The sequence below is a fragment of the Herpailurus yagouaroundi genome, unplaced genomic scaffold (assembly GCF_014898765.1).
Source record: "Herpailurus yagouaroundi ecotype Mexico unplaced genomic scaffold, PumYag 207, whole genome shotgun sequence".
In the NCBI taxonomy this organism is placed as follows: domain Eukaryota; kingdom Metazoa; phylum Chordata; class Mammalia; order Carnivora; family Felidae; genus Herpailurus; species Herpailurus yagouaroundi.
In genome coordinates this window covers 582,838-610,746 of record NW_024412438.1, presented here as the reverse complement: position 1 = coordinate 610,746, position 27,909 = coordinate 582,838, and the positions used below count along the sequence as shown (strand labels likewise).

Here is a 27,909-nt window from a genome sequence, read left to right as displayed (position 1 = left end):
CCAGAAAACAGGCGGTAAGCTTCCTGACATAGGTCTTGGTGATGAGGTTTTTGAATCCGGTACCAAAAATCAAAGGCAACAAAGCAAAAACAAACACATGGGCCTACATTTAACTAAAAAGCTTCTGTGCAGCAAAGGAAACCATCAGCAAAAGGCAAAGGCAACCTGTTGAATTGGAGAGAATATTTGCAAATTATACATCGGATAAGGTGCTGATATCCAAATACATAAAGAATTCATATAACTCCATAGCAAAAAAAAAAAAAAATCCAATTAAAAATGGGCAGGGGTGCCTGGGTGACTCAGGTGGTTAAGCATCTGACTTCAGCCTAGGTCATGATCTCGCGGTCCGTGTGAGTCTGAGCCCCGCATCAGGCTCTGTGCTGTCAGTTCTGAGCCTGGAGCTTGCTTTGGATTCTGTGTCTCCCTCTCCCTCTGCCCCTCCCACTCTGCCCCTCACACTCTGTCTCTCAAAAAAATGAATACACATTTAAAAAAAATTTTAAAGAAAATGGGCAGAAGATCTGAATAGACATTTTTCTAAAGAAGACACACAGATGGCCAACAGGTACGTGAAAAGATGCTCAACGTCATTAGCCATCAGGGAAATCAAGTCAAACCACAGTAAGGTACTTCTATACATCCTTTAAAATGGGTAAAATGAAAAAAAAAAATAAAACAACAACTCACTGTGCTGGTTAATTTCATGTGTCAACCTGACCGGGCCACAGGATACCCGGAGGGCTGGTAAAACACAATTTCTGGGTGTGTTGGGAGGGTGTTCCTGGGGGAGGTTAGCACGGGCGGGAATCGGTGCACGGAGTAAGGCGGAGTCATCGGCCTCCTGCCCTCTGCCTGGGGATTGCACATCAGTGCTCCTGGACTCTGGAAGGTACAGCACCAACTTTCCCGCCTCTTCGACTATACGTGTATATATCCAATTGGTTCTGTTTCTCTGGAGAAACCTGACTCGCCATATCACGTGTTGGCAGGGATATGGAAGCACCGAAACTCTTGCAATGCTCCTGGTGTATGTGTACCGAAAATGGCGGCTGTGGATGAATGTTCATGTCCCCCTACCATCCATATGTTGAAATCTAACCGCCAATGTGATGCTATCAGGTGGGAAGTTGGTGGGGGGGGGGGTGGTTTGGAAAGTGATTTGAATGGAGCCCTCACGAGTGGGATTGTGCCCTTATAAAAATGGCCCCAGAGAGCATCCTCCCCCTTCCGCCATGTGAGGACACGGTGCGAAGACAGCCATTCACACCAGGAATCTGGTCCTCCCCGCACCAATCTGCTGGCATCGTGATCTGGCACTTTCTTCCCTCCAGAACCACGAGAGAGCAATTTCTGTTGTTTATAAGCCACCTAGTTTACAGTATTTTGTCACAGCAGCCCGAATGGGCTAAGACGATATTAGAAAACAGTGGCGGGGCACCTGGGTGGCTCAGTGGGTTCAGCCTCCGACTTCAGCTCAGGTCATGATCTCACGGTTGGTGAGTTTGAGCCCTGGGTCGGGCTCTGTGCTGACAGCTGGGAGCCTGGAGCCTGCTTCGGATTCGGTGTCTCGCTCTCTCTCTCTGCGCCTCCCCCTCTCTCTCTGTCCCTCCCCATCTTGTGCTCTGTCTCTCTCTTTCTCCAAAAAGGAAAAAAAAAAAAAAAAAGCACACTGTAGCGTGTGGTCTGATAAAAGGCACACACAATCTGCTTAAAAGTGATCAAAAACTTTTAGGCACGTAACAACACAGCACTTGCATTCATGAAACAAAAATCGCTTGAAATACAATTGGAATTTGCCGGAAGGATGGCCAGTGTTTCTTTTTATTCAAATTAACCTGGCCGCTTAACACGGTCATGAGGGTGCATCTGGGCCAGCTCACTGCACTGTTTCCTTCTACTTTCTTCTTGGAGGAGCTACCTGCTTTACATCCACAAACCGGTCAGCCAGACGTCACTGCTTCTACTGCAAAGTTCTTTCTCTTGCCAATACGTTGTATTGCCTTAATAGCGTGGCCTAAATCCTGAAACAAATCGGTTCTGTTAGTGATTACACGTTGCATTTGAAGAAACGTATACAAAGCTGTATTTTTCTATCAGTAATAAGAATTCATTAGTATTGGGGCAACTGGGTGGCTCGGTGGGTTAAGCAGCTGACTCCAGCTCAGGTCATGATGTGGCGGTTTGTGAGTTCAAGACCCCCGTCGGGCTCTGTGCTGACAGCTCAGAGCCTGGAGCCTGCTTCAGCTTCTGCGTCTCCCTCTCTCTTTCTGCCCCTCCCATGCTCACACTCTGTCTCTCTCTGTCTCTCAATAATAAATAAAAGTTAAAAAATTAAAAAAAAAAAGAATTAATTAGTATTGATATCCCTACTGCCTAACAAAATGAAATAGTAGCATTTATTTCTCTCAGTAAGCTGGAATGATCTCCACACTGTGAACTCTACTGGACAATTCTTGACTCTCCTATTTCTGGAATAATCATATAACTTATCATCTAAGCCAAGGAATGTTTGAGATTTAAAAGGGCACTTAACTGGGGCACGTGGGTGGCTCAGGCAGTTAAGTGTCTGCCTTCAGTTCAGGTCATGATCACGGTTGGTGAGTTCCAGGCCCGCATCGGGCTCTGTGCTGACAGCTCGGAGCCTGGAGCCTGCTTCAGATTCTGTGTCTCCCTCTCTCCCTGCCCCTCCTCCACTCACTCTGTGTCTCTCTCTCAAAAATAAACATTAAAAAAAATTTTAAAGGGCACTTAACTAATTAATACCTTGTGATTTTTTGAAATATTAATATGTTGGATGACAAATTGATTTTTATTATAATGGTGAACTGGAAAAATAGTTTAAAAATATTTTCAAAGAGGTTATAATCTACAAAGAGACATAAATTCATGTCTAAAAATTAGACATAATTTTAATGAACATTAAAACAACGGTGTTATGGGGCACCTAGATGGCTCAGTTGGCTAAATGTCTGACTTTTTTTTTTTTAATTTTTTATAAAGTTTTTTTAAGTTCATTTATTTTGAGAGAGAGAGAGAGAGAGAGAGAATGAGTGGCAGAGAGAGAAAGAGAGAGAATCCCAAGCAGACTCCTCACCATCAGCACAGAGCCCGACAAGGAGCTTGAACTCACAAACCGTGAGACCATGACCTGAGCCGAGATCAAGAGCCAGAAAACATTTGACTCTTGATTTTGGCTCAGTTCATGATCCCACAGTCATGAGATTGAGTCTCGTGACCTGCTTGGGATTCTCTCTGTCCTCTCTCTCTCTCTGCCCCTCCCCAACTGTCTTTTGCATACGCACTTTCTCAATATAAATAAACATTGAAAAAAACCCACACCCCACTGTGTTGTATCACATATGTGATTGGCCAAGAAAATTGGCTAATATCAATTGCTATTGAGGAAAGGGAAAGAAGGAACTTTAATGTACTGTCAGCAAGAGTATAAATTTTGCAGAACAATTGCACACATTTAGTGTTGACTATTTGCATAAATATTTGCATAAATTATGCTTTTTCCCCCCTCTCATCTAATTCTCAACTCCAAAGTGTGACTGCGGTAAAGGTAACTCTGATATCTTGATTCTTTTTTTTTTTTTTTTTAATTCTGAGCTGCAGTGTTTCATCTTTGGCTGGAAATGTTCTACATTTTCATTGTTCCTTCAAACTTTTTATCTAAAATAAGCCTACTCTCCTCACTCCTCCCTCTGAGTCTGGCGCACCTCCTATGAGCTTCCTGAGCATCCCTGTCATTAAGGTGACTAACACATTCTGGTTTGCCCAACCATTGCCCCGTTGTAATTACTAACAGTATCTCCTTTATCGTCTCATGGATCCCAGAGCATCGTGTGCTCGTCTACCTATCATGATGCTGCGATTGTCTGTGTCCTTTGTATGTCCCCCTAGATGACAAGTTCTAACACTTAGTAGGAACTTGATAACTCTGGTGAATGAGGGAAGCGTTGAATAAAATTAGGAGTCTTCTGTGACAGAAACTAATTGCAGCGAACCTTGACTAGCGCTGGCCATCAGTTCACAATGGGCTTCCTTATCTCTAACGAAAGAGGTCAACTCTCCCTCCAGCCCACAAGTGCTGGGAACTGATGAGGATTCGGCCACAGCTTCAGCAAATCTGTGACTCAGTCCTGATCCTTTAGACCAGAAGCGGTGTGGGGGGATGCTGGTGTGGGGTGGACTGTATTGCTACGTCTCCCCCTTGTGGCTGTTGTGGGGAACTCATCACAAAATCCTTTCTGGTTCTAAGGAGGTGGTTCTGTAGATCTGAACCCAGATTTCGTTTGAGTTTGAGATAGGGTCTGGGCATCAGTATATATTTTTAAAGCTCCCCAGGGAACTCGAATATTTATTTCACCTTGGGCATACGAGCAGGTGTGGGCCCACACAGCTCTTGTCTCTGTCGGAGGGTGGCTCCTACCTTGAGCTAAAACCCTTGCCCACACCCTAGGAAAGGGACAGCTTCCCACCTCATCAAACCGAATGAGACACCCTCAGCGCTTCATGGCTTTAGAGACACAAGTCTGTGCAACGTGTCTTGCCATACTGCCACGTTATGAATCCTTCAGGTGACACAAGACAAAAGTGCAGGTTCCTTGATGGATTGTCTGAATTTTATTCATTTCCAGGAGGTAGAAACAACAACTCAGGAAGAGACGTAACTTACTGTAATCGTGGTCTTTCAGCCCCCATATGCACCCTTTACCAGCACATCGGCTCGCGTGGCCAGAATGAGTGTCCTGGACAGGCCTGGGACCACACCGGCCCGTATTGTAGAGCACCACCAGTCCCTTAAGCCCGAGAATGGTCTGTTCCTCCTGAGTTCTCCAGAATTCAGATACGCTCAGTCAAAAGAAGACATGAGAGAAGAAACACAGGGAAACTGGACTTTTTTCGTCTTTAGGCCTGAGGAAAAGGAACGCTCCAGCCCAGCAACAGTGCCTTTCGGGGAAGGGTGTGAGCTGAGGGCGCTCTGCTTTCCGGCTTGCACCCGGAGCCTGGATGGTGCAGAACAGGACGTCAAATGTCATTCGAAGGTCGGCCTGAGAGTCCGCACGGCACAGCCATTCTCCTCAGTGAGGTCTTGAGCCCAGGCCTGGGGATTTTGAGCGGATAGTCTCTTCTTCCCCACTTTGTTTCCTTCCTTCCACCGGCTGGGGTTCGGCCACGGGAAAAACCCAGGTGTTGGGAACCGATCTGCTAGAACAGTGTGAGTCGTAGTAAGGGACCGAGTGCTCATAACCTCAGAGTTTACAAATCCCTGATAGTAGCTCCCTTAGTTTTGGAGAATAGACAGCTAACGAGCCTCAGTTTATACCAGGGTGGTGTAGCGAACTTTGTTTTTTCTTTTGCTGCCTTCCCAGAATTGAATCCCACTGCTTGCATTTGCAGAATTCCTAACTCCTAAGAGGGAGAGCCCACCAAGCACTACGAAAATGGAACGTTCCAGATACTCAATTCCCAGTCTCCCTTGGAGGTAGGACATGGGCGTGTGACCTAGAACTGGCCACTCAGGCCCCAACTCTGAACTAGAAACAAGAAAGGAAGAGACAAGGAGGAGGTCACCTTGGTGCAGACGGGGCACCGGCCGTTATTGGGTTGCTGAGTCCAACTGAGGCAGGGGAGGGGGTGGCGGAGTCGGGGTCTAGTCCCATCAGGACGAGAGCAGTGCCCCTGGCACTCAGCGTCCTTGAGCTGAACAGTCGGTGACCCTCGTTATATGGTTGTGAGATCGCTGGTGATTTCCTAACCCACGTTCACTCAGGTCATAGAAGAACCCATCAGAAAAAAAGAGCTTAAACTGAAGAAGGCCTGTCTGAGAGCTAGAAGAGGAAGGAAATAAGACTTTACTGAAAGAGACACTTTCTGTCTCTGGCCTGCAATTGAAGTCAGGAAGCGTGGAATTACTTGTAGCTGTTGGGTCACAATATGTTCATTTCCCACTTCGGGATAAATGTAGCGTGAGGAGGGGTGGGGCACGGGTGCCTGGTAAGGACCCCGTGGGTGTAAAATGGGTTCAGAACGTGGCGAGAGGGTCTCTGCTGAGGCTCGACACTGCTGTTCAATGGAGCCAACAGAGAAATAAGGATTCAAAAATCATTTGGAGAAGCGAAAGATCAGCCTAGGGCCACCTCTGATAATTCTGAATTCCTCCGTAACGGTGTCATCGCAAACTCTCGCCACGTTTCTTTAAACCTAATGCCATCTGCATGGGACATTTTTTCAGAGTTCTTAAATACTTAAATATCACATATATAAGTATACATATATATATATATATATGTTCTATAATATTATACTTAAATACCCTGTAGTTTTTTGAGACTCTTGGGTGATTTTCCTTCCATTATTCAAAGCTCAGAGACTTCACAGTCTTGCTGTTGGTTTATTGACCCTCAGCTTCTGGGTTTTGCAAATAAAGTACTGACTCGATTAGCTTCTTTCATAGAATAATCCCAGAGTGTTCTACCTATAATAAGGAGTTCACCCTTCACTGCCCGTCCAGAGGGGGAAAGTGAGGCACAGGGCCCTGATCGGGGCTGCGTGGGGAGTGGAGTCGGCTCCCAGGACCAGGCATAGGCACGTGAGCTGTCCCAGGCTTCGTGGCTGGTGGGCAGCTGCCTGGGAGGCACTGGGGGCCCCAGCTTCCCGCCTTTGGCTCTTATCGTCCGGTCCGGGCAAGGGGCAAGACTCCTGGAGGACTCAGCTCACGGGACCTACATGACTCATTCCGTCTGCTACACCACAGAGCTGGAAAGCTGCACCAAGTAGTTCTCTGTTCCGGGCCTGAGCCCCGAGGAGCAGGCTGAGCGCTTGGAAAGCCTCGGCCCCTCGTCCATCCCACGGGTGGCTGTGGAAGAAGCATCACCAGGGCGTCGATCTGAGAAGAAGGCAGATGTGCACAGTGTCGCGGGGAGCTTGGGACCTGGGGCCACGCGCGGTGCTTATCCGGGCCCCTCCACGTTGCTGCGGAAAGTCCCTTCACTGAGTCTCTGGGGTCAGCTCTCCGGCAGTGTCACGCTGGCGTAGACTGTGATGGACTTTGGTTCCTGAGGGCAAAACAGAAGTCTGTGGGTTCAGGCACTGGCTTCCCAGGCTGCAAACGGAAACCGTGCTGCTTAGTAAAAGGAGAGGGTCTCAGGTATCAGGTGGCGGGGGGACCTGCCGGGGACGGCACTCGGGTCCCCCCACTGCCAGCGTCCCCTCCGCCCCGGGGCTCCAGCTCCCTCCCGGGTGTGCGCACACAATCAACAATCACCACTGGGAAGACCAGGAGAGATGCGCCCCTTTGCTCTGTGTCCTGCCCCTGCCTTATAAGGAAAGCCATTGTCTCTGCTCTAGGTTGGACGCGGGTCACGGTTTGGGGAAGCCAAGATGTTCTGATTTACTGAGGTTTAGAAAGGGTTAATGAGACCCACAGGGAGAAGGAAAGATTGCAGCCCACAGGAAGGGAGAGGAGACAAGGACTTGGGGCAAAGACATCTTCTAGGTCAAGTGCACTCAAGAGGCAGGGAAAGAAAGACAGGAATGGAAGAATTCGGGGGGGGGGGGTTGCTGTAAAATGTGAAATATAACAGACTGCTTCGATGAAGAAAACCTCTTTAAAAATCTGTATTCTTTCTTAAAACTTTTTAGAGCCGGATTCTTGTGTTCACTTTCCCCATTGGATAGGATAGCGTCCTCAGAATAGGGTCCCGATGCAGACGGGGCATCTTCCCAGGCATTTCCGGGTGTCTGTCCGGCTGTGGGAGCTTTGGGGCAGGGGGCGAATGGAAGCATTTCTGTGGCCTTTTGATCCTCAATTGTCTCAGAAAATGCTTTATTTAATATAGAGCCCCACTAGAGCCAAGATTTCAGCCCGGAATTTCTGCCCATTTAGGAAAAAGCATGGTTCCCATGAAGCCAGTTTAATCCATGGTCATTTTGCAGTGGGGGGGAGCCGGCGAGGCTCAGTCTGGGCCACACGCCACAGGGTCCTCTGGGCTCACGCCAGGCAGAGTGCCACTCTGAGACCTTCTGGTGAGATGGGACCGGATAGAGCCTCGGCCCGAGCCTTTTAACAAAGCCCCCCCCTGTGATTCTGTTCTGCAGCCCGACTCCTAGATGCAAGATGCAAATCCCAAATGTCAAAGTGCTCTGGGACCACCTGGGGAGGTTGCTGTTTAATGTAGGGATGCCTGGTTACTCAGCGTGGACATTCTGATTGACCCGGTAGAAAGCCCCAGGAAAATGAATTTTTAGCAAATACGTGGATGCCGATGCCGATGGGGTTCTTGGACAACCCTCAGGGAAACACTAGGGAACAGAGAGAGCTGTGTCCCCAAGTGAGCATCCAGGAGGGGTCTCCTGGAAGTCCCGCAGCCACAGAGGCTCCTGGTGACCCACGTGCCAGGGCCTGCCTTCTCCGCTTCGGGAGACGGCCTCTTCCCTCCCTGCAGAGAGGAGGCCCAGACCGGTTCCTCACCTGGACAGGCTCTGGGACAGGTTCTGTGGCAGCGACATAAATGGTGGTGCAGGGGTCCTGAGCTGACGGGGCATCAGGTTTCTTCTGAATGGACTGGAAGAGAAGCAAAGAAAGCAGGAAATCAGCCGGGCAGTGGATTCCACCAGATCCGCCCCATGGAGAAGCCCAAGGTCCAGAAGCTTGGAGCTAGAAAGCCCCTCAGAGGCCATTGGCCCAGCCACCTTCCCTGGTGGAAAGGTCCCTCCAAATTCCCTAGAATTCAGCTCTTGGGGCTTTGCTTGGACGCCCCAGGCGACACTGCGGAGCTCACAGTCTGGTGAGGCAGCCCACGTCGCCATGAGCTCCTCCCAGATGCCTTAAAAGTCTTCCTCATGGTGAACTGGCATCGCCGTGGCTCCCACCAGGGCAGCTGGAGGGAATGGGGTCTTCATAAGATCTGTCTCGCTCCTGTCACCGACAGCACACAGAGCTCATCCCTTCCCACACTGCTGTTCGTCCTATTCCTTCCTCTGACACGGTTTCCCGAGACTTCTCTTTCCCAGCCAAGTACTGAACTTAGCAATAGGCACACATATCCAGAGGTGCCAGTTTACGAACTTTTCCGCAGATGCCACATCGGGCTCACATCCGCTCTGTTAAATCTCGTAGCGACACGTCACCGATGGGGACGCTAAGGCTCAGAAAGACTTAACACTTTCCTACGTGCACGTGCAAGAGTATCAAAGCCAGGAGTCCCACCGACTTAGAGGCACGGGGGAGAAGTTAAGAAGTTTGGGAAAGGAGAGGGGCTGCCTGGGTGGCTCAGTTGGTTGAGCGTCCGACATCAGCTCAGATCATGACGTCATGGTTCGTGTGTTTGAGCCTCGCGTCAGGCTTGCTGCTGTCAGCACAGAGCCCATTTCAGACCTTTTTTTTTTTTTTTTATTTTTTTTTTAATGTTATTCAGTTTTCAGAGACAGAGAGAAAGGGTGAGCGGGGGAGGGGCAGAGAGACACGGAAACACAGAATCCGAAGCGGGCTCCAGGCTCCGAGCTGTCGGCACAGAGCCCGACGCGGGGCTCGAACTCACGAACTGTGAGATCATGACCTGAGCTGAAGTCGGCCGCTTAACCGACTGAGCCACCCAGCCGCCCCCAGATCTTCTGTTCCCCTCTCTCTGCCCCTCCCCCTCTCGTGCTCTCACTCTCAAAAATAAATAAAACATTTAAAAATAAAAAAAAAAAGAAGTTTGGGAAAAGAGAAAGGTATAAAGGAAACCATCTATAGTCTCACCACTTTGACACAACATGGCTATTAGCACGTTGCTAGATTTCCCTTCAGGATTTTAAGCTGGATTTACGGAATTATTTTAAACATAGTTGTAACGGCTTAGTGCATTTTGGTATCTTGGTGTCTTCAGTTAGGGCATGAGGCCAGGAAGCATGATCTACAAGAAACTCCAGGGGTGTTTGAGTCCAGGGGGCATGATCTCCGAGAAACTCCAGGGGTGTTATTCTCACATAGTCTTTGTGAGCAGTGTCCCCATGAGCTGTGCAAGGTAGCAGTCCTGGTAAGACCTAGAGAGTTCCCTGGCAGACAGTAGACGTGTGTTAGATAATTTTCCCCGGTACCCTGGTCTTTATCATGGGGACATACCGCCATTGCAAATAAGAACGAGGCAAATGTTCATATTTCCTCATTGTCCACGTAATTTGTCTTTATATGATATCATACAGGCATTGGAAATATGAACAAAGAAAATTGTAAACACGTAGGGAAGTGTAAATACATGTCGATGCGTAAAACAATATGTCTCTTATGTTTAAAAAGTACATGATGGGGCGCCTGGGTGGCGCAGTCGGTTAAGCGTCCGACTTCAGCCAGGTCACGATCTCACGGTCTGTGAGTTCGAGCCCCGCGTCAGGCTCTGGGCTGATGGCTCAGAGCCTGGAGCCTGTTTCCGATTCTGTGTCTCCGTGTCTCTCTGCCCCTCCCCTGTTCATGCGCTGTCTCTCTCTGTCTCAAAAATAAATAAACGTTGAAAAAAAATTAAAAAAAAAAAAAGTACATGAAATTACATAATGGCCAAGGGGCACCTGGGTGGCTCCATTGGTTGAGCGCCCAGCTCTTGTGTTTGGCTCAGGTCACGGTCTCACAGGTTTGTGGGTTTGAACCCTGCATTGGGCTCAGCGCCAATAGTGCAGGATTCTCTCTTCTCCCCCCTCCCTCTGCCCCTCCCCCACTCACCCCGTCTCTCTCTCTCTCTCTCTCTGAAAATAAATAAACTTTTAAAAAAAATCAAAAAAGGCACATAAATCAGAAGGGGAACTTCAAACGAAGATGACGTCTTGTCCAGGAAGAGAATAAATATTAGACTTTGGTAAGTCAAGGATGTATTTTATCATTTCTAGGGTAGCAACTAAAGAACAGAAAAAAAAAATTGCTTCATTACTCAAAGGGGAGGAGAACGGAATAATAAAAATATAATTTAAAAGAACCCTCCCTCAAAGGAACTCCTGGCTCAGAGAGCTTCACCCGGGAACCCTGCCGAAAATTTAAGGGGAACGACAATATTTATCCTGCCCAAAGGAAATACACCATGTGGTGGGTTGAACTGTGACCCCCACCCCCCCACCAAAAAAGTCAGGTCCATCCAGAATCTCTAAATGTGACCTTATTTGGCATAGGGTCCTTGCAGAGGTAATTCAAGTAAGGACTTCAAACTCAGGTCAAGCTGGATTACTGGATTACTGGATTATGCTCCTCACTGGATTTAGGACCATCCTCTGAAGAGACAGGGACGGAGAAAACCCAGAGACACAGAGAGGGAGGCAGAAATTAGAGTTCTGTAGCTACAAGCCAACCAGTGCCAAAGATGCCCAGGGTCACCAGAAGCTAGAAGAGGAAAAGCAAGTTTCAGAGGGAGCGTGGTCCCTGTCAGCACCTTCAACTTGGACTTCGGGCCTCCACGACTGGAGAATAGCTTTTTCTGGTTTAAGCCACCGAGTCCGTAGACATTTCTTACAGCGACACTAGGAAACTAACATGCAGCTCCCACTCATAATCTTGGTGTCAAAACCTCACCAGGCAGCTACAATACAGGAGAATTGCAGGCCAATTCCCCTCGGAAGCCTAAACAAGACACCGACAGCACCCTCTTAAGAAAATATTAATGAGGGCGCCTGGGTGGCGCAGTCGGTTGAGCGTCCGACTTCAGCCAGGTCACGATCTCGCTGTCCGTGAGTTCGAGCCCCGCGTCAGTCTCTGGGCTGGTGGCTCAGAGCCTGGAGCCTGTTTCCGATTCTGTGTTTCCCTCTCTCTCTGCCCCTCCCCTGTTCATGCTCTGTCTCTCTCTGTCCGAAAAATAAATAAATGTTGAAAAAAAAAAATTAAAAAAAAAAAAAAAGAAAATATTAATGAAATAAAACCCAGAAGTATTTTATTTATTTATTTATTTTTTTAAATTTTTTTTTTTCAATGTTTATTTATTTTTGGGACAGAGAGAGACAGAGCATGAACGGGGCAGGGGCAGAGAGAGAGGGAGACACAGAATCGGAAACAGGCTCCAGACTCTGAGCTGTCAGCCCAGAACCTGACGCAGGGCTCGAACTCACGGACCGCAAGATCGTGACCTGGCTGAAGTCGGACGCTCAACCGACTGCGCCACCCAGGCGCCCCAAACCCAGAAGTATTTTAAAAGGAGCAGACTACATTGCTTCTATTCCGGGACTGCAAAAGTGGGATGGTCTTTACAAATCAGTGTGGCTCGTGAGATAAATAGAGCGACCCTACAACCCGGCAACTGCACTAGTAGGTATTTATCCAAAGGCTACAAAAATGCTGATTTGAAGGGGCACATGCCCCCCAATGTTTATGGCAGCGCTATCAACAATAACCAAATTGTGGAAAGAGCCCAAATGTCCCTTGACTGATGAATGGAGAAAGAAGACGTGATATATATATATATATATATATATATATATGTGTGTGTGTGTGTATATATATATATATATATATATCCACAATGGAATATTACTCGGTGATCAAAAAGAATGAAATCTTGCCATTTGCAACAACATGGATGGAACTAGAATGTATTATGTTAAGTGAAATAAGTCAGTCAGAGAAAGACAAATATCATATGATTTCAGTCATATGTGGAATTTAAGAAATGAAACAGAAGAACATTGGGGAAGGGAAGGAAAAATCAGATAAAAACAGAAAGAGAGGCAAACCATAAGAGATTCTGAAATACAGAGAACAAACTGAAGGTTGCTGGCAGGGTGTTGGGTGGGGGGATGGGCTAGATGGGGGATGGGCATTAAAGGAGAGCACTTGCTGGGATGAGCACTGGGTGTTGTATGTAAGTGACGAATCACTAACTTCTGCTCCTGAAACTATTATTAGATTATATGTTAACTAACTTGGATTTAAATAAAATTTTAAAAATAAAATAAAATAATTAAAAACGCTTAAGAAATAAAAATTAAAAAATCCATAAGATCATATCAATAGATGCAGAATGTTGATAAAATTCAACATCGATTCCTTAGCAAACCAGCAGTAGAAGAAAACATTCTCAATTAGATAGAACGGCAGCTATAAGAACCTTCGACAAAAACCATATTTAATGGTCAGATATTGAAAGTGTCCCTTGTGAGTTTGGGACCATCCAAGGACCCTTCTATTAACACTTCCATTCCATACTGGACAAGGCACCTCAGCCGGTAAAACAAGAAGGAAGAGAAGTTACGTGATTTGAAAATGAAATAAACTGTATTTTTTTTTTTTTTACAGATGGTACAGTTGTGTACAGAGGAAACCCAAGTCATCTAGAGACAAATGGCTAGAATTTTAAGTAAGGTTAGCAATGCTTCAAATATAAGGTTAAAATATAAAAATGAATTGTATTTCTATGTACCAATAATATACAGAAACTAAAGATTTTTAAAAAGATGACAATATTCAAAATATCAACTGTTCCAATGCCAAGTAATAAACTATGATGGAAAAGTCCTCTTACAAAACCTACAACACTCCGTTTAGAGAAATTAAAGAAGATTGACACAATGGAAAGGATATATTATTTTGCGAATGGAAAGATTCAATGCTATAAACACGTATGGTCTCCTCAAGTGATCAGTGCAGTTCTGATTAAAATTCCAGCAGGATTTCTAGGTGGAACTTGACAAACTGAATCTAAAGTATCTATGAAAATGCCAAGGACCAAAAATGGCCAAGAACCTCTTGAGGGAGAACAAGAACAAGGGAGAAGACATTTTACCAGGTATCAAACTTAGAATGAATCTGTAATGACCGGTCTATAAAGACAGCATGGTCCAGGCACAGGCACAAATGAACAAGCCAGTGGAGCAAAAAGAGAAAAAAAAAAAAAAAAAAAAAATTATCCCCCCTATGTGGGGCCCTGTTTTTTGTTGAGGGGCCCCGGGGGGGGGGGGCCGGTGGGGGGATGGGGACAAGGCCAATCTTTTCAATACGTGGTTGATAGGATATCCATTTGGAGAAAAATGAAACCTGACCCATTTCACTCCATACTTCAAAACTCATTTTCAGGTACATAACAGATAGAATGTGAAAGATGAGCCGTAGGGTCTTTAGAATGACAGAGAATATCTTCCTTACCTGGGAGGAGAGAAAAATATTTCTCCAACAGGACACAAAGCTCCATCTATGAAGGAAGAGGTTACTGAATTGTTCTACGCTAAAGTTAACAACTTTTCTTTATCAGAAGGTATCACCGAGAAATTGCAAAGGCAAGCCACAGAATGGGCGAAGGTATCTGCTAACATGTAACTGCCAAAAAGCTAAAAATATTTAAAGAACTTATACTAATCCATTCTAAAAAGCCTGAAGTTCAAAGGGAAATGGGTAAGAGATTTAACAGGCACTTCAAGAAAGAGGATATTAATATGGCCAATAAACATAAGAAGTGTTGCTCAGCTTCCTTAACGATTAGGGAAATTTAAAATAAAGCTATAAAAAGACACATCCAATGACCAAAATTTAAAAGGCCAGGGGCGCCTGGGTGGCTCGGCCAGTTAAGCGTTTGACTTCGGCTCCGGTCGTGATCTCAAAGTTCGTGAGTTCGAGCCCCACACTGGGTTCTGGGCTGACAGTTCAGAGCCTGGAGCCTGCTTCGGATTCTGTGGCTCCCTCTCTCTCTGCCCCTCCCCTGCTCGTGCTCTGTGCCTCTCTCTCTCAAAAATGAATAAACATGAAAACAATTGTTTTGAAGGTCAATAACACCCAGTTTTGATTAGAAGGCAGAGCTGGCCTAAAAGAAAATTGGTGTGCTCACTTTGAAAAAAAAGTTTGGCCTTATGCAGCCAATTTGAGGATATGCATCCCCTATGATTCAGCAATTCTACTTCTAGGTGCATACCAAACACAAATATCTGCACGTATCTACCAAGAGACACACATAGGAATGCTCATGGTTGGAATTTTTATAATAGTCTCAAACTGGAAATAACCCAAATGTCCATCAACGTCAACTAGGTAAACTCTAGTATATCCGTACGCTGATATTCTATAAATGAAGCGATGAAAACGAACGTATTACATACCAAGCACAAAGACATACGAATCTCGTGAAAGTAATACCGAGCAAAAAACCCAAAAAGCCCAGAACAAAACCAAAACCAGGCCCAAGAGGAAAAATACGGCAGGACTCCATTTTTATAAAGTTAAAGGAAGAGAGAGAGAGCTAAAGTATATTTTTAGAAGTCAGGATAGCGGTATGTTTGGCAAGGGGAGGGAGACTAGAGACGAGGGGGTGGGCACTAGGAGGTCTTGTGGGCGTTGCTGGCAATGTTCTGTTCCCTGATCTGGGTAGTAGTTATTATGGTATTACAGCACTCGATACTGAAAGACGTAATTTCTCCTCAAATGGATGTGTAGATTCAATGCAATCCTAATGGGGTTTTCCCCCCTTTTGTGATACTTGAGAAGCTGATTCTGAAATACACGTGTCAGTACAAAGGGTCGGGAAGAGTCAAAAAATTGTTGGAGAAAAGCAAGGCGGGAAGGTTTGCTTTACTAGATTCCACAATGGGGTAATTCGCTGAGCCGATAGTCACACTTCGTATACGTGTCATACCTGACAGTAAGAAGACAGACGCCAGCAGCATCAGACGGAGTGGGCAGGGAAGGATAAAGTTGAAGCCAGCCATCTAAGCATGTAAATGCAAGGGAGAGGTTGCTCTTGGGACTGTCCTATACATATATACATATATACATATATACATATATACATATACATATATATACACACACACATATTTTCAGTTTATTTATTCGGAGAGAAAGAGAGAGCAAGCAGGGGAGGGGCAGAGAGAGAGGGAGAGAGAGAATCCTAAGCAGGCTCTGTGCAGTCAGCACAGAGCCCGATGTGGGGCTTGAACCCACAAACCATGAGATCATGACCTGTGACGAAACCAAGAGTGAAAAGTTTAACCGACTGAACCACCCAGGTGCTCCGGGACTCTCCTATTTTTAATGTTTGTTTGTTTATTTATTTTTGAGAGAGAGAGAGAGACAGACAGAGCATGCGCAGGGGAGGGGCAGAGAGAGAGAAGGAAACACAGAATCCCAAGCAGGCTCCAGGCTCTGAGCTGTCAGCACAGAGCCCAACGCTGGGCTCGAACTCATGAACAATGAGGTCATGACCTGAGCCAAAGTAGGACGCCCAACCGACTGAGCCACCCAGGTGCCCCAGGTCTCCCATTGCCAAATGGAACTTGGCTGTCAGACATAGTGATGGCCTATGTATTAAACCCTCCAGGCCACCAGGGGGCAGCAGAAATAAGAGCTTCGGCCAAGAGTCCATCCCTGGTTATCAGAAATGCCTTCCCATCTGATGCCATTTTCCAAGGTGTTAATCAAAGCTGTCTTCACCTTCATGCCCTTTACTCCAGAATTTGCTTCCTCTGCATGACCAGATTCTGCCTTGTACATCACCTAGCATTGCCTTCACTTCTGAAAAACTAGAATATCTTCCTGGCTAACTGTATTCCGTTAGCCTCCCTCTAACTTCTAACATAGCTGCATCCTGACTTTACCATGACTAGTCATCTGTCCAGCCAGAATCCTCAAATCCTCCTTCCCTGTCTCTATGGTGCTTTGCAAACTCCTGCACTTGCATCAGACCAACGCATCATACCACCTCCTCTCTAAACCTTCCCTCTGTCCTCAGGCCTTCCCCCCTGTCTCTTGAGCAGGGCAAGTTAGGTAACAGGGACCCACAGACACCCGGAACACCACAGCTAGAGGAGTCGTCTATCATAGGTTTCTTGCTTCCTCGTTCTTCCCCTATGAAGACACAGATGCCCAGGTTACCCAGTGTTTTCATCATTTCAAATAATAAAGAGCCCCATCAGACATTGAAGTGTAATGCCTTTTTGGAGAGCTCCTGTTCTTGACTTCTGCTTCCCTAATTTCCTCTGCTCCGGAGCCCATGGAGAACCACGAACGGCAGGCATGCAAGACGGACTGGCCAGGAATCCCACGGAAACACGACAGGCCCACACCGGACAAAGAAAGTCTAGAACTTACACCTGATTTCTGGACCTGGGCATAGATAGTAAGGCTTTTTGCTTCTGTGGTTGACTGGTAATGATTTGCTTTACCTGGGGAAAAGAAATCACAGTAGTTATCTCTCTGTGGCCTACCCAGAGAACTCCACTCAGACCTATGTGGTCTTTACCCCCCCACCGCATACCCCCCCCTTCCCCAGGAGTACCAAAGGAACAAACACCAAGTCCCAAACCCCCTGTATATGTGTCACATGCCATGCGGTTGGTTACTTGATCTCTCTGTTTCTATTTCTCTGAGAAATGGGACTGAAGTATCTTCCCCCACAGGGCTGTTGTGATGGTGCCGTGAGATGTCATCTGTCAAGTATTTAGAACAGTGCCTGGTCCACAGAAAATTCCCAGTATGTGTTACATGGAATTGGAATGCCATTCAATTATTTTAATCTCTATTGTTTAATGTGCATATCTGGTCTCCTCCCAGGATTCTAAGTGCTTTGAGGACGGGGCTTATGATGCTCGCATACTCTCCCACGCGTAGCACGGCGCTTGGTTCAGCTCTCTCACTCAACCCTCTGTTTCTGGGACACTTTGTGCGTGTGTAGAGGAAGGGGGTACAAGACGGATGATCCCCCAAGACTGATCGGAAAATAAAGGGACAGCGTCATTCTAACACCCACCACCTGGAAACTTTGCTCAGAGCCTAGGGTCTCCGGAATTTAATTCATTGCAGGACACTTTAACAGTTAGCCAGTTTTTGAACTTCGTCTTTTTAAATTATAAAAATAATTCATTCTCATTACAAAAATTAAAATTGCATAAGGTCAAAAGTACATCCCTCGTCCCCCACCCCAACCAAGGCAATTTCATGTCCAGAAACGATTGCTTTTAAGCTCGACATATATCCTTCCAGACCGACCCTGTGCAATTACAGGAATGTCGCATACCTGCAGTCTGAGAGAGAGAGCATGAGCATGGGAGGGGCAGAGAGAAGGGGGGGCAGGGACACAGAATCCGAAGCAAGCTCCAGGCTCTGAGCTGTTAGCACAGAGCCCGACACGGGGCTCGAACTCACAAACCGGGAAGTCCTGAGCTGAGCCGAGGACGCTCAACCGACTGAGCCACCCAGGCGCCCCTGTTCTCTGGAGTTCTTTATGCGCTTCGTGCAGGGGTGAGAAGCGTGGTGAAAGTACCAGACTAAAGCATGGAGGCTAATTTGGGGACGCTTGCCAAGTCCAGGCAGAAGCAATGGAGGCTTGACCGAGAGGAAATCACACAGGGTCTTTAGGTTGGACTTATTTTAACGCCGATCAATTGATCCTCTTAAAAAAATGAGGAGCCAGTCCCTGAGGGAATAGCACCGAGGAGCAGTACGCTTTTATTTGGAAGGGGAAGGCCGAAAATGTATGTATGCGGTGAAGGTGCTAGAAGGTGCCGCATGAGAGTATATGATCGTTGGAGTAGAAGGGGAAGCTCAAAGCTCTCAAAGAACGTCCGCGTAGGATGTGCTTGTGTCCGGGGGGGGGGGGGGGTGTGCCTGGAGTGCCTGGTGGTTCCAGCTTTACTTTTTGGCCAGGATTGATACTGGCTGCCGAGTGTGCAGAACGGAGGCTGGGGCTTGGGGGTGACTGACAGGGTAACGAGAGGGGGGCACAGGTTGGGTCTGTGAGAGTGTTTGCAAAGTTAGCCGCGCCCGCCCTGGCCTGCGCTCAGTCTGTAGGGGAACAAACAGTGGAGAACAGACACCCGTCTTGAGGGACTTCGACTCTCGGGTCACCTTCTGGCCGAAACGGGTGATTGTGGGGACAGCCCCGAATGCTCAGACAGATGGAAGAAGGGAGGCTGAAACGCCGCGTCCGAGAGAAACACCGATCGTTCAAGATCGTTCGGTCGCACAGTGTCCTTCCTAGCTCCAGAGCAGGTTTTGGGAGTCAGCTCAACTCAGCTCAGTCAGTGAGGCCCTGGGGCCGAATGAAAATGTTCATCGTGGCATTGGACAGAACCTGCCACCGAATTGGGTCTCTTCTCTTACTTTAACCATAAAATTCAGATGGAGAATGTCTAACGTCCTTTCCAACCGTGGCCTGAAGGACAAAGTCGTCCTTTGTTACCCAGGCTTCATGGGCTTGTCCTGAGTGCTGTTCCCAGATGCGGCCACATCTGCTGGTGATAGGACTTAAACCATTGGTGTTTGAATTCACTCCCTTAGGAGATTTGTCTAGCGTGTATGTATCTGTCCATCTGTCGTGCATCTGTCCGTGTCCCACCATCTGCCCGTGGACACCCCCGTATTCGGTGTTTTGGGCGTATGGACTCCTGGATCCCCACAACACCGCACCTTACATAACTTCACCCCTGTTTTGCAGGGGAGACCTCACTGATTCAGTTACCCAGCCCGTCAGTGGCCGAGTCTGCGTGTGAATGTAAGTTTGGCCAGTGCCCGACCCCGTGTGTTGGAGCAGTGTATTCTGGGCATGAAATTGCTAGGGAGACCCTTTGCAGAGCTTCAGAGTCAGGCGGCATCTCGGAGGTGACGGCATTTGTGTTAATCTCAGGGTCCTCAATCCTGGTATCTCGCCGTTTCCTTCTTATCTAGGCCAAATGTGGGTGCCTTGCCCCGTCCCCTTAGGCTCTCATCATGGTTTCTGTCTGAATCACCCCACCCCAACCCCTCCCCAGCTAACTCTTAGATGGAGGAAATGAGACAAAAGTAGGCGGCTGGGCTGCGATCTTGACTTTTTTCATGCAAGCCAACCCGACTCAGGGTGCTGCGGTAAGGGCTTTTTTGAGAAGGTCGCACGTGACCGATCTACTTGGCAAATAAGATCAGCCATCAGCTTTGTGGCATGAAAATCAAGTCCCGTCCTCACCACGGGATGGCCAGCCCGGGAAACTGGACCTGTGGGACTGTGGTATGGGCGGGTGAGGCGAGTGGGACCGAGCGCATTGCTCCTTGATGTGGAATCAGGGGACGACTTGGAGGGGAGGCCAAGAGACCCTACCTCTAGGTACTTAACCTGCAAGGAAGTAATGGGGCCTTCAGAGCTATCCCGGGTGACCTTCCGTATCATCTGGTCTGGCCTTAAGCAACTCGCAAATGGTACCGTTTTCCAAGGTGAGGCAGAATTTGTGCACAAATCTTAGTAAAGAGCATTCCCTCCACTGCCTTCCGGTGACCCGTGGACCTTCCCCGTGGCACACACCCTGGGGGGTGGGTGTCAGTTCTGGTCTCTCATTAACAGGCTGGGTGAACTCGCACGAGTCACGTAGCCTCTCTCTGCGTCTTTTACCCCGTTGCTGAGTCACGTAGAAACGATTTGCAGAGGATGTTGCGGGAATAAAAAGAAATTATAGAAAGGTTTCAACCCTTGGATGAGTGCCTTTTTATTAGTCAGTAATTCTAACGTTTCTTGAATGAAATCCAGGAGTCCCCTGGATTCTGCGTCTGGTGAACATTGTTAAGCCTCTGGACCCCTTCAGCATCCTGTATATATGTCTACACCAGAGCGAGGCATACGGAATGAGGACGATCTGCGTAAGGCCTCCCGCGTTAGACACCTGTGGCTCATCCCTCTTTCCATTCCCACAGCCCAACACAGGGGATCAAGACATGTGTTGAATCACGGGGCACCCGGGAGGCTCAGTGCGTCCGACTCTTGATTTTGGCTCAGGTTGTGATACCCGGGTCATGGGATCAGGCCCCAAGCTGGGCTCTGTGCTGACGGCACTGGGGCTGCTGGGGATTCTCTCTCTCCCTCTCTCTCGGCCCCGCCCCCCGAATAAATAGATAAACAAACAAACAAAAAAAAAAGACATGCTGATTTCTACCGAACTGAGCAAGGCCCCAGGATATGTGTATTTAGTTATCGCAAAGGTGCTTTGTGGAGAAAAGCGTGCTAAGGGGTGCAAGCAGATCTTTGCTTGTGGGGAGCCGTCCCTGCTTACCGCAGAATCTGATATGAGTCTCTTCACTGACACCTACCTCTTCTTCTCAACAGCAGCACTGCTACTTTGAGCGTCAAGATGACACCAATGATGGCCCCTGAGGACAGCCCGACATACAGTCCCCAGGGTCTTAGTTCTGAAAAAAAAGGTCAAAGGGCAATCTCAACAGTACTGCGAGTTTAAAAACATCCTTCCCGGAAGTGGGGAGACCAAGCCTCATGTTCTCGTTCTCTATTCTCGGGGGAGACATCCACTCTGATGGTTTCAGATAGCGGCTTCAGATCACCGAAGATTCCCCACCTGTTCCCTTATCCTTATTCCTCTCTCCACACTCCATTTTCCTAATTTCCGTAAAGATTTTTCCGCTCAAATGCCTGATGGGCACGTTGATGGCCACATGGCTCAAATCAGACTCATCTTTGTCCCAAGTCAACCTCTCTTCCCGTTTCCCTCGTGTTAAACCTCATGCGTCCTGCATCCATTTTGGTTGAGTGAACACATGGGTACTGCCCACTGTCCCCACACCCCGACACCCCCCCACACCATTGTCATGAGACGCTGGGAGGAAGGACGACCAATTTCTGTCTCTTAAAAATGAACACGATGGTGCTATGATCGTCCTTCCATGCAAATAACTTTACTGAGGCCACTGGACCCGAACTGAAAGAAAAGCATGTACGTTTTCCTCTCAGCGATCCCCAGGCTTAACATGAGCCCTTGAGTGGCAGTCAGCAGGCTCAAAGTCACAGATCACCCCCCCCCCCCTTTTTTTTAATGCTTTCTCTCCTTTACCCACTTCACCAAATGCTTCTGAGCCAGGAGCGGTACCTTGGAAAAGAGCGAAAGAGACCTGAGTCCCAGCAAACAAGACATTTAGCTTACTGAGGTAGTAACGGACGATGAGCCAGGCTTTATTTTTAGGGCATCATGTGTATTAATAGATCAGCCCTCACAACAGCCCTGGGAGGTTCTCATTACTCCCCTGTTGTGCGGAAGGAAGCAGGCATGGAGACCCTCGAATACTAGAGATCGGTCTAGGGGTACAAATGTGGCTGAGTGTTGAAGACAGACTTCGGGGAGAGTCAGAGAGGCTTATGGGCTCGGGGTGAGTTACCCCAGGGTAATGAACAGTGGGTTCATTACCTGAAGCACCAGGATTTTAAGTAAAGTAACAGCATTAAGGCTCTAAACACAGTTGACCCTTGAACAGCCTGGGGGGTTAGGAGTACCGGCCCCCTGACACAGTTGAAAATCCATGTGTGACTTTTGATTCCCCAAAAACTTAACTGTTAACCAGTTAAGTTCCCCAAAAACTTAGTTGATTCCCCAAAAACTACTGTTAACCAGAAACCTTCCTGGTAACACAGAGAGTTGACGTATTATATGTATTAGATGCCGTTCTTACAGTAAAGAAAGGTGAAGAAAATGTTGAGACAACCGTAAGGAAGAGAAGATCTATTTCCAGTACCGTATTGTATTTGTAAAAAAAATAAAAATAAATCTGTATATAAGTGGACCCACCCAGTTCAAACCCGTGGGATTGAAGGGCCAGCTATGGCATAAGGGCAGGTGTTGGCATTAATGTGTCAGGGTAGTTTATAAGGATGATTGTAGAATCGGCCTGCTTGTTGTTGAACTTGGGGTGGATTGTGGGGGCGGGGGGGAGATGTTGAGATGAAGGAATAGGTGGGTTGTAGAGGAGCAGAGTCCCTACAAGCGTCACTCACACAGTTGACCTGTGACATTCACAGAGTTGGCCACAGCTACAGGCTAAAGTCTCAGGGCATCGATAAAAGGCAAGATCCAAGTAGGCCTTCAGCCCGATGGCTCACCAGAGGTTGCCTCCTGGGTTTGAAAAGTTTCCTCCTTTTGCTTCCTAGGCCTTTCACACATCAAGGCATCCCAAGGAACCTCACTGAACTGGCTTTGTAAGCAGTTGACCCTCTTGATTAGTGACCCTCTTCCCCAGACTGGAGAAGCTTTCACCCTGCCAGTTACCAACTCCAGCGGACAGGCGTGCCATGTGACCTGATCAAAGAGCCAGGGTGCAAACAGAGAGTGGCTGTAAGGCTCCTGGATTAATATCAAGCCTAAGATTTAAGCATGGAGACACCACTGTGGTTGGAACTTCCTGCGAGCGGTCCCCCTCTGAATGGCTTGTGGTCACTGAGAACCCTCTTCGCAGGTGGGGCGCGTGTGTGTGGGTGCACGTGTGTCTGAGACAGCACAAAGAAAGAATGATTACTCAGGGCTTATGTTGCCAACCCCAGGGGCATGGAGAAGTGCCCCAAATCCTAAGCTAAGAAGCAGAGACAGCAGCCAAGCGCCACCATGTTCCGGGGGTCCATGGAGGCGACCCAGAAAATCGTGACAGCGAGTCTGACTATCGTGAGACGACTTCCTTTCTTTTCTTCCCTCGTGTATGCTGGGGACCTGCTAAAACAACAGTTACTTGAAGAACAAATGACTGGGCCAGAGCACGTAACAACGCCAGCCCTGTTTCTTTTCCAGGGGGCCGTGAGGATGAACGTCATCTGCTGTCCTTGTCCCATGACATAACCGACCAGCTTCTGCCCATCCAGCCAGATCTGAGAGGCAAGCTGGCTGTCATCCTGAGATACCACAGCCCGGATTCTTCTCCTAGTCTTTGAATGCAAAGTAACGTGAACCTGTTCGAGGATTTCAGCGACAGCTCCATAGAGGTTTTGAATATTAGAGGAGCTGGAGCATCATCTCACCCGACTCAGTAATTTTTACGTTGAGGGAACCGCGATTCAGACAGGTGTGCCCAGAGCCACAGAGAGGTTGATGGCGGAGCTGGGCAGGATGAGAACTGTGGACTTCACAGTCTTGTGTTTTCTCCTGTGGCGGTGGGACCCCGCGAGGAAAGCCCTGGGAGGTGCCCGTGCCCTCAACACCCTCCCTCCAACACCCGCCCCGTCTTGTGCCCTGTGGTGTGCCCTCTCCCCTTCCTCCTGCCGCACCTTCGGCTGCCCAGTGTTGACGCCCAGGCCAATGCTACCTCCTCTGTGGCGGTTTCCCTGACCTGCCCCAGCTCTCCTTGTTCCCTGCCCCGGGACTCTGCGGCACCTTGGTTTATGCCGTGTGTCTTAGAACCTGAGTTGTGCCATTATCTTTGCGGTGCAGATCACTTTCAGTGAGGTCATTTGGAACCAGACAGGGGGATTCAAATTCTGGACCTACCACCTGATAGCTCTGTGATCTCGGAGAGGCTGTTCATAACTTCTGGGGCCTCAGTCTCCGCGACTGCAAAGCGAGCACGACAATATCCAGTTCGCACAGTTGCTCCGACGAGCCAAGGAAATCTTTGTAGGAGGTGCCCAGAGCAGTGCCTGGAGCACAGCACGAGGCGCACAGCTGTCACCTCCTTCCGCCAGCCTCCACTCCCCCGCCAGCTGCTAGCCTCTCAGAGGCCACTTCGTTCCCTCTTTTGCTGGTGTCCTAGGACTTGGCACACAGTACATTCTCGGCAAATTCCTGCTGGTGGATTGGAAGGACAAGACGATGGGTTTGACCTCACGTCCACCGGAGTCCCTTCGCTGGCCACCGACACTTCAGCCCCATCCTGTTGTCGGCTTATGACTTCGTTTCTCTCTCTGTCTAGCAGGCGTCCTTACGCGTGGTGCTCCTCGGTTTGGTACTATTCTCTCGTGATACGGATGCTTGTATGGAAACTAAATGTCAGGTACTCCCTGCCCTTAGCAATTTGGATCGATACGGACAGAATGCTGTCAGGCTGCCCGTGATTCCTACAATGTCAGGTGATAACTTCCTCGTACAACGAAAGACTTGCTCCTATGGCTCCGCTTGCTGTGGTCTGGGCTGTCCTAGGTGCAAGGTTCAATGCCTTCAGCAGTTTCCACACACACACACACACACACACACACACACACACACACACAGCCAAAAACCTACACCAAGATTTTGTGGGTGTGAATCCTCTGCTGAAGATCTGAAAGGTCACAGGGAACAGATTCCATCATGAACCAGGTGGGTTTTTCCACCATCTGACAGGCTCAGACCTTCTTTTTCTCTTCCTCTGTCTGCACAAGCCACATCTGTCCCCTTTCTTGCACAGAATCCTCTAACCCACAGCTGAATTCTTTGGGGGAGGGGTGTCACCTCCTGCCCGCTAACACTAAAAAAAAATTTTTTTTAATGTTTATTTATTTTTGAGAGAGAGAGAGAGCCAGAGCGTGGGTGGGGAAGAGGCAGAGAGGGAGACGGAGACACAGAGTCTGAAGCAGGCTCCAGGCTCCGAGCTGTCAGCACAGAGCCCAGCGTGGGGCTCAGACCCACGAGCTGTGACATCATGACCTGAGCAGAAGTCGGACACTTAACCTACCGAGCCACCCAGGCGCCCCTGCCCGCTAATATTTAAACTAAGGTACAATTCTAAACAAACCCTGTTCCTTTCCAGAGAGGAATTTTAGTCGAAGTTTCTTAATACGATAATATTTTTCTACCTGGTAAGGTAGAGAAGTCCCACCTAGATTGTAAATTCTTGAAGGTAAACGCTGTGTTCAGCTTTATTCGCACCCCCCCCCCCCCCCCCCCACCACATATAAGGGGGGGGGGGGGGGCACTTACTGAGCACAAGATAAAGGAAGTTAAATTAAAAGCCATAGAAAGAAGACTGGCATGTATCCTTTGGTTAAGAATTATTAGAGCCCTAAATATAAGAAGGTCTCAGAAGGAAGGCAGGGTCACTATTGAATGGCTCCAAGTGGAAGCAAAGGCACCGAGCGCTGACCTACTTAGCATGTGCTTCATAATAATGAAATGGAATCAGGAAGAGACTGTGTGCCTGCGGCCTCCGCACCACCTGTGTTCCCATTTTCAAACCACCGTTTCCTGTGACAGAAAACTCCAGCTCTCCCTCTTCTTCCTCAGTCCTGTGGTGAGTGAGGCCTCTCAGAACGAAATCAGAGCAACACGGTCCTGGGGCCCGTTGGCCCCATTGTTCATTCACAAAGAAATCCCATCTGAACGTTTCTAAATAGGAGGTGGGGCCTTTTTCCACCCCTGGAGCCTCTTCGAAGCCGCTGAGGAGGCTGGTCGAGAACCCCGGCACAATTTGTGAGCCCTCACCTTTGGTCCTCTCCCCTGTGGGTTGTGGTTTAAACCTGACAACTTGGCCCGGAGCCACGCCTCCAAGGCAAAGGATGGGGGGCCTTTTTTTTTTTTTTTTTAACCTCTAAAAGTCCATTGCCCCAGACACACAAAAGCTGTCCCTCCTCAAGTCCGCCAAACCTCATTCTTCAAGGAGAGAGAGAAGAAAATGAAAAAGAATCTGAGAAACAAACGTAGTCTCCCCCAAGACGTAGTGAGATGCTGCCCCATAACGGTCTGAGAACAGATCTCCTTCCTGCCTTTCATGTGGTTCTGTCTGCAAGGCCGTCTGCAAAAGCGCACAGCGACTTGAAGAAGTCAGCCAGCCTTCAAAAAACACCCTCTCGTCGACGGTGGCTTCCACTCAGAATTGGGGATGCTCACAACCCATACGCTGATTTGAGGTCCGGGACCACCCAAGGGAACAGTTTCACAGAGTTTCCGGGTTCCAGAAAAGCCCCTCACGCCCGCCTATCCCACCCACACTGTGTTGCAGAGGCTACCGGTTGTGCCCACACTTTTCCCCATCCATCCACGGAAGCACGGGTGTTGTCCAGTCCCAGGGCCGGCCAGCCTCCCTTGCGGCAGGGGTGGCCATGTGACAAGGCTCCAGCCCATGAGGTACCTTCCAGGCTCCACCCTTCCGCCACTGTTGTGACGCCGGCCGGACTGGGTGCACGATGAAGAGGGACCTGCCTCTGCCCTCGGTAGCAGTGGGTGCTCCCTGGCCTTGTTAGAAAGGGGGAGCCCCTGGGGCTCACTGGCAGGTGTCACCTGTCTCTTCCTCTGCGCTAACCCAGGCTTGCTGAGCCAACTTGTTGGCGATCTACGGAAAAGTAGCTTCTTTCCAAGAGGAGCTCCCAGGGACATTCCCTTTTAGCTGAATTGCTTAAGGTTTTGTATTATGCGTTCTAGCATAGATGTAACTCTCTCCGAAGACGGTCACGAAGGACAACAGCAAGGCCCACACCGTCGACCCACATCAACATGCTCTGGGGGACCTCGCGAGAGTGCTCTGTAGCACCCTAAGATTTGGACTTGGCAATAAAGGTGCTTCCTAGCAAGAGACATTAAGATGTTTCTTACCATGCTCACTGGGAATCAGCAGAAACAAACAAACAAACAAACAAACAAACAAAGACGTTTCTTACTGTAAAATGATGAAGTGGCCATTGGAAGAAGGATGAGTATACCACTGGGAGCCTGGACAAATGTCATCAGAAAAATGGCACAGTGAAGAGATCTCCAATAAACCCTCAGACTCCACCGCTCGGTCCCAAGGCTGGAATTTCCCTTGTATGAAGTCTTTGTTAAACTAACAGCCACTCCTCATCATCTCTTGATGGGTCACTGCAAGGGTGGCCCTTCCCCATAACTAGTGTCTCTTTCTGCTGCCTCTTCCCTGCCCCCACCTATTCTCCACACCACTGAAATTTCTCTCCGAAATGCAAAGCCGATCGTGTTACTCCTCTATCGATTATCGCTTCCGATTGCCTGTAGGGTAACACAGGACAAGACCCAGCTGCCTCTGCTTTTCCCTCTGCCTGGAATGTCTTTCTTTGATCTGCTTGGGTAATTTGTATTTACTCTCCAAAACCCACTTGGTGTCGCATCCTCTGCGATGGTCTCTCTGATTCCTTCAGATAGCCTCAATCATTCCTTCTTCTATGTTACTTCTGTTCTGCCCGTACCACTACAAGATCTAGGATTAGCTACTTCCAGAATGATCTCTTTCCTTAAGGGCAAGGATCAGGTCTTTTTTTTTTTTTTTTTTTTTTTTTGTCTTCGTGCACTCAGCACCTAGCACAATGTTGGAAC

General features: G+C 48.3%; 1 protein-coding gene across 3 annotated transcripts in view; it reads right to left on the bottom strand.

Moving 5' to 3' along the window:
• Nucleotides 1-4,606: 4,606 nt before the first annotated feature.
• The window catches only part of SLAMF1 (signaling lymphocytic activation molecule family member 1), a 36,454-nt gene continuing 13,151 nt past the window's right edge, over nt 4,607-27,909 (bottom strand). Inside the window, exons 4-7 of one of the 3 annotated variants that reach the window (XM_040452440.1) lie at nt 20,996-21,094; nt 17,036-17,109; nt 8,483-8,575; nt 4,607-7,114 (exon numbers count right to left, since the gene is read on the bottom strand). In XM_040452440.1, the coding sequence (XP_040308374.1) occupies nt 7,034-7,114; nt 8,483-8,575; nt 17,036-17,109; nt 20,996-21,094 (347 nt within the window). In that variant the 3' untranslated portion in view covers nt 4,607-7,033. The remainder of the gene's footprint in view (nt 7,115-8,482; nt 8,576-17,035; nt 17,110-20,995; nt 21,095-27,909) is intronic. The other 2 variants (XM_040452441.1, XM_040452443.1) reach the window with 2 other exon arrangements.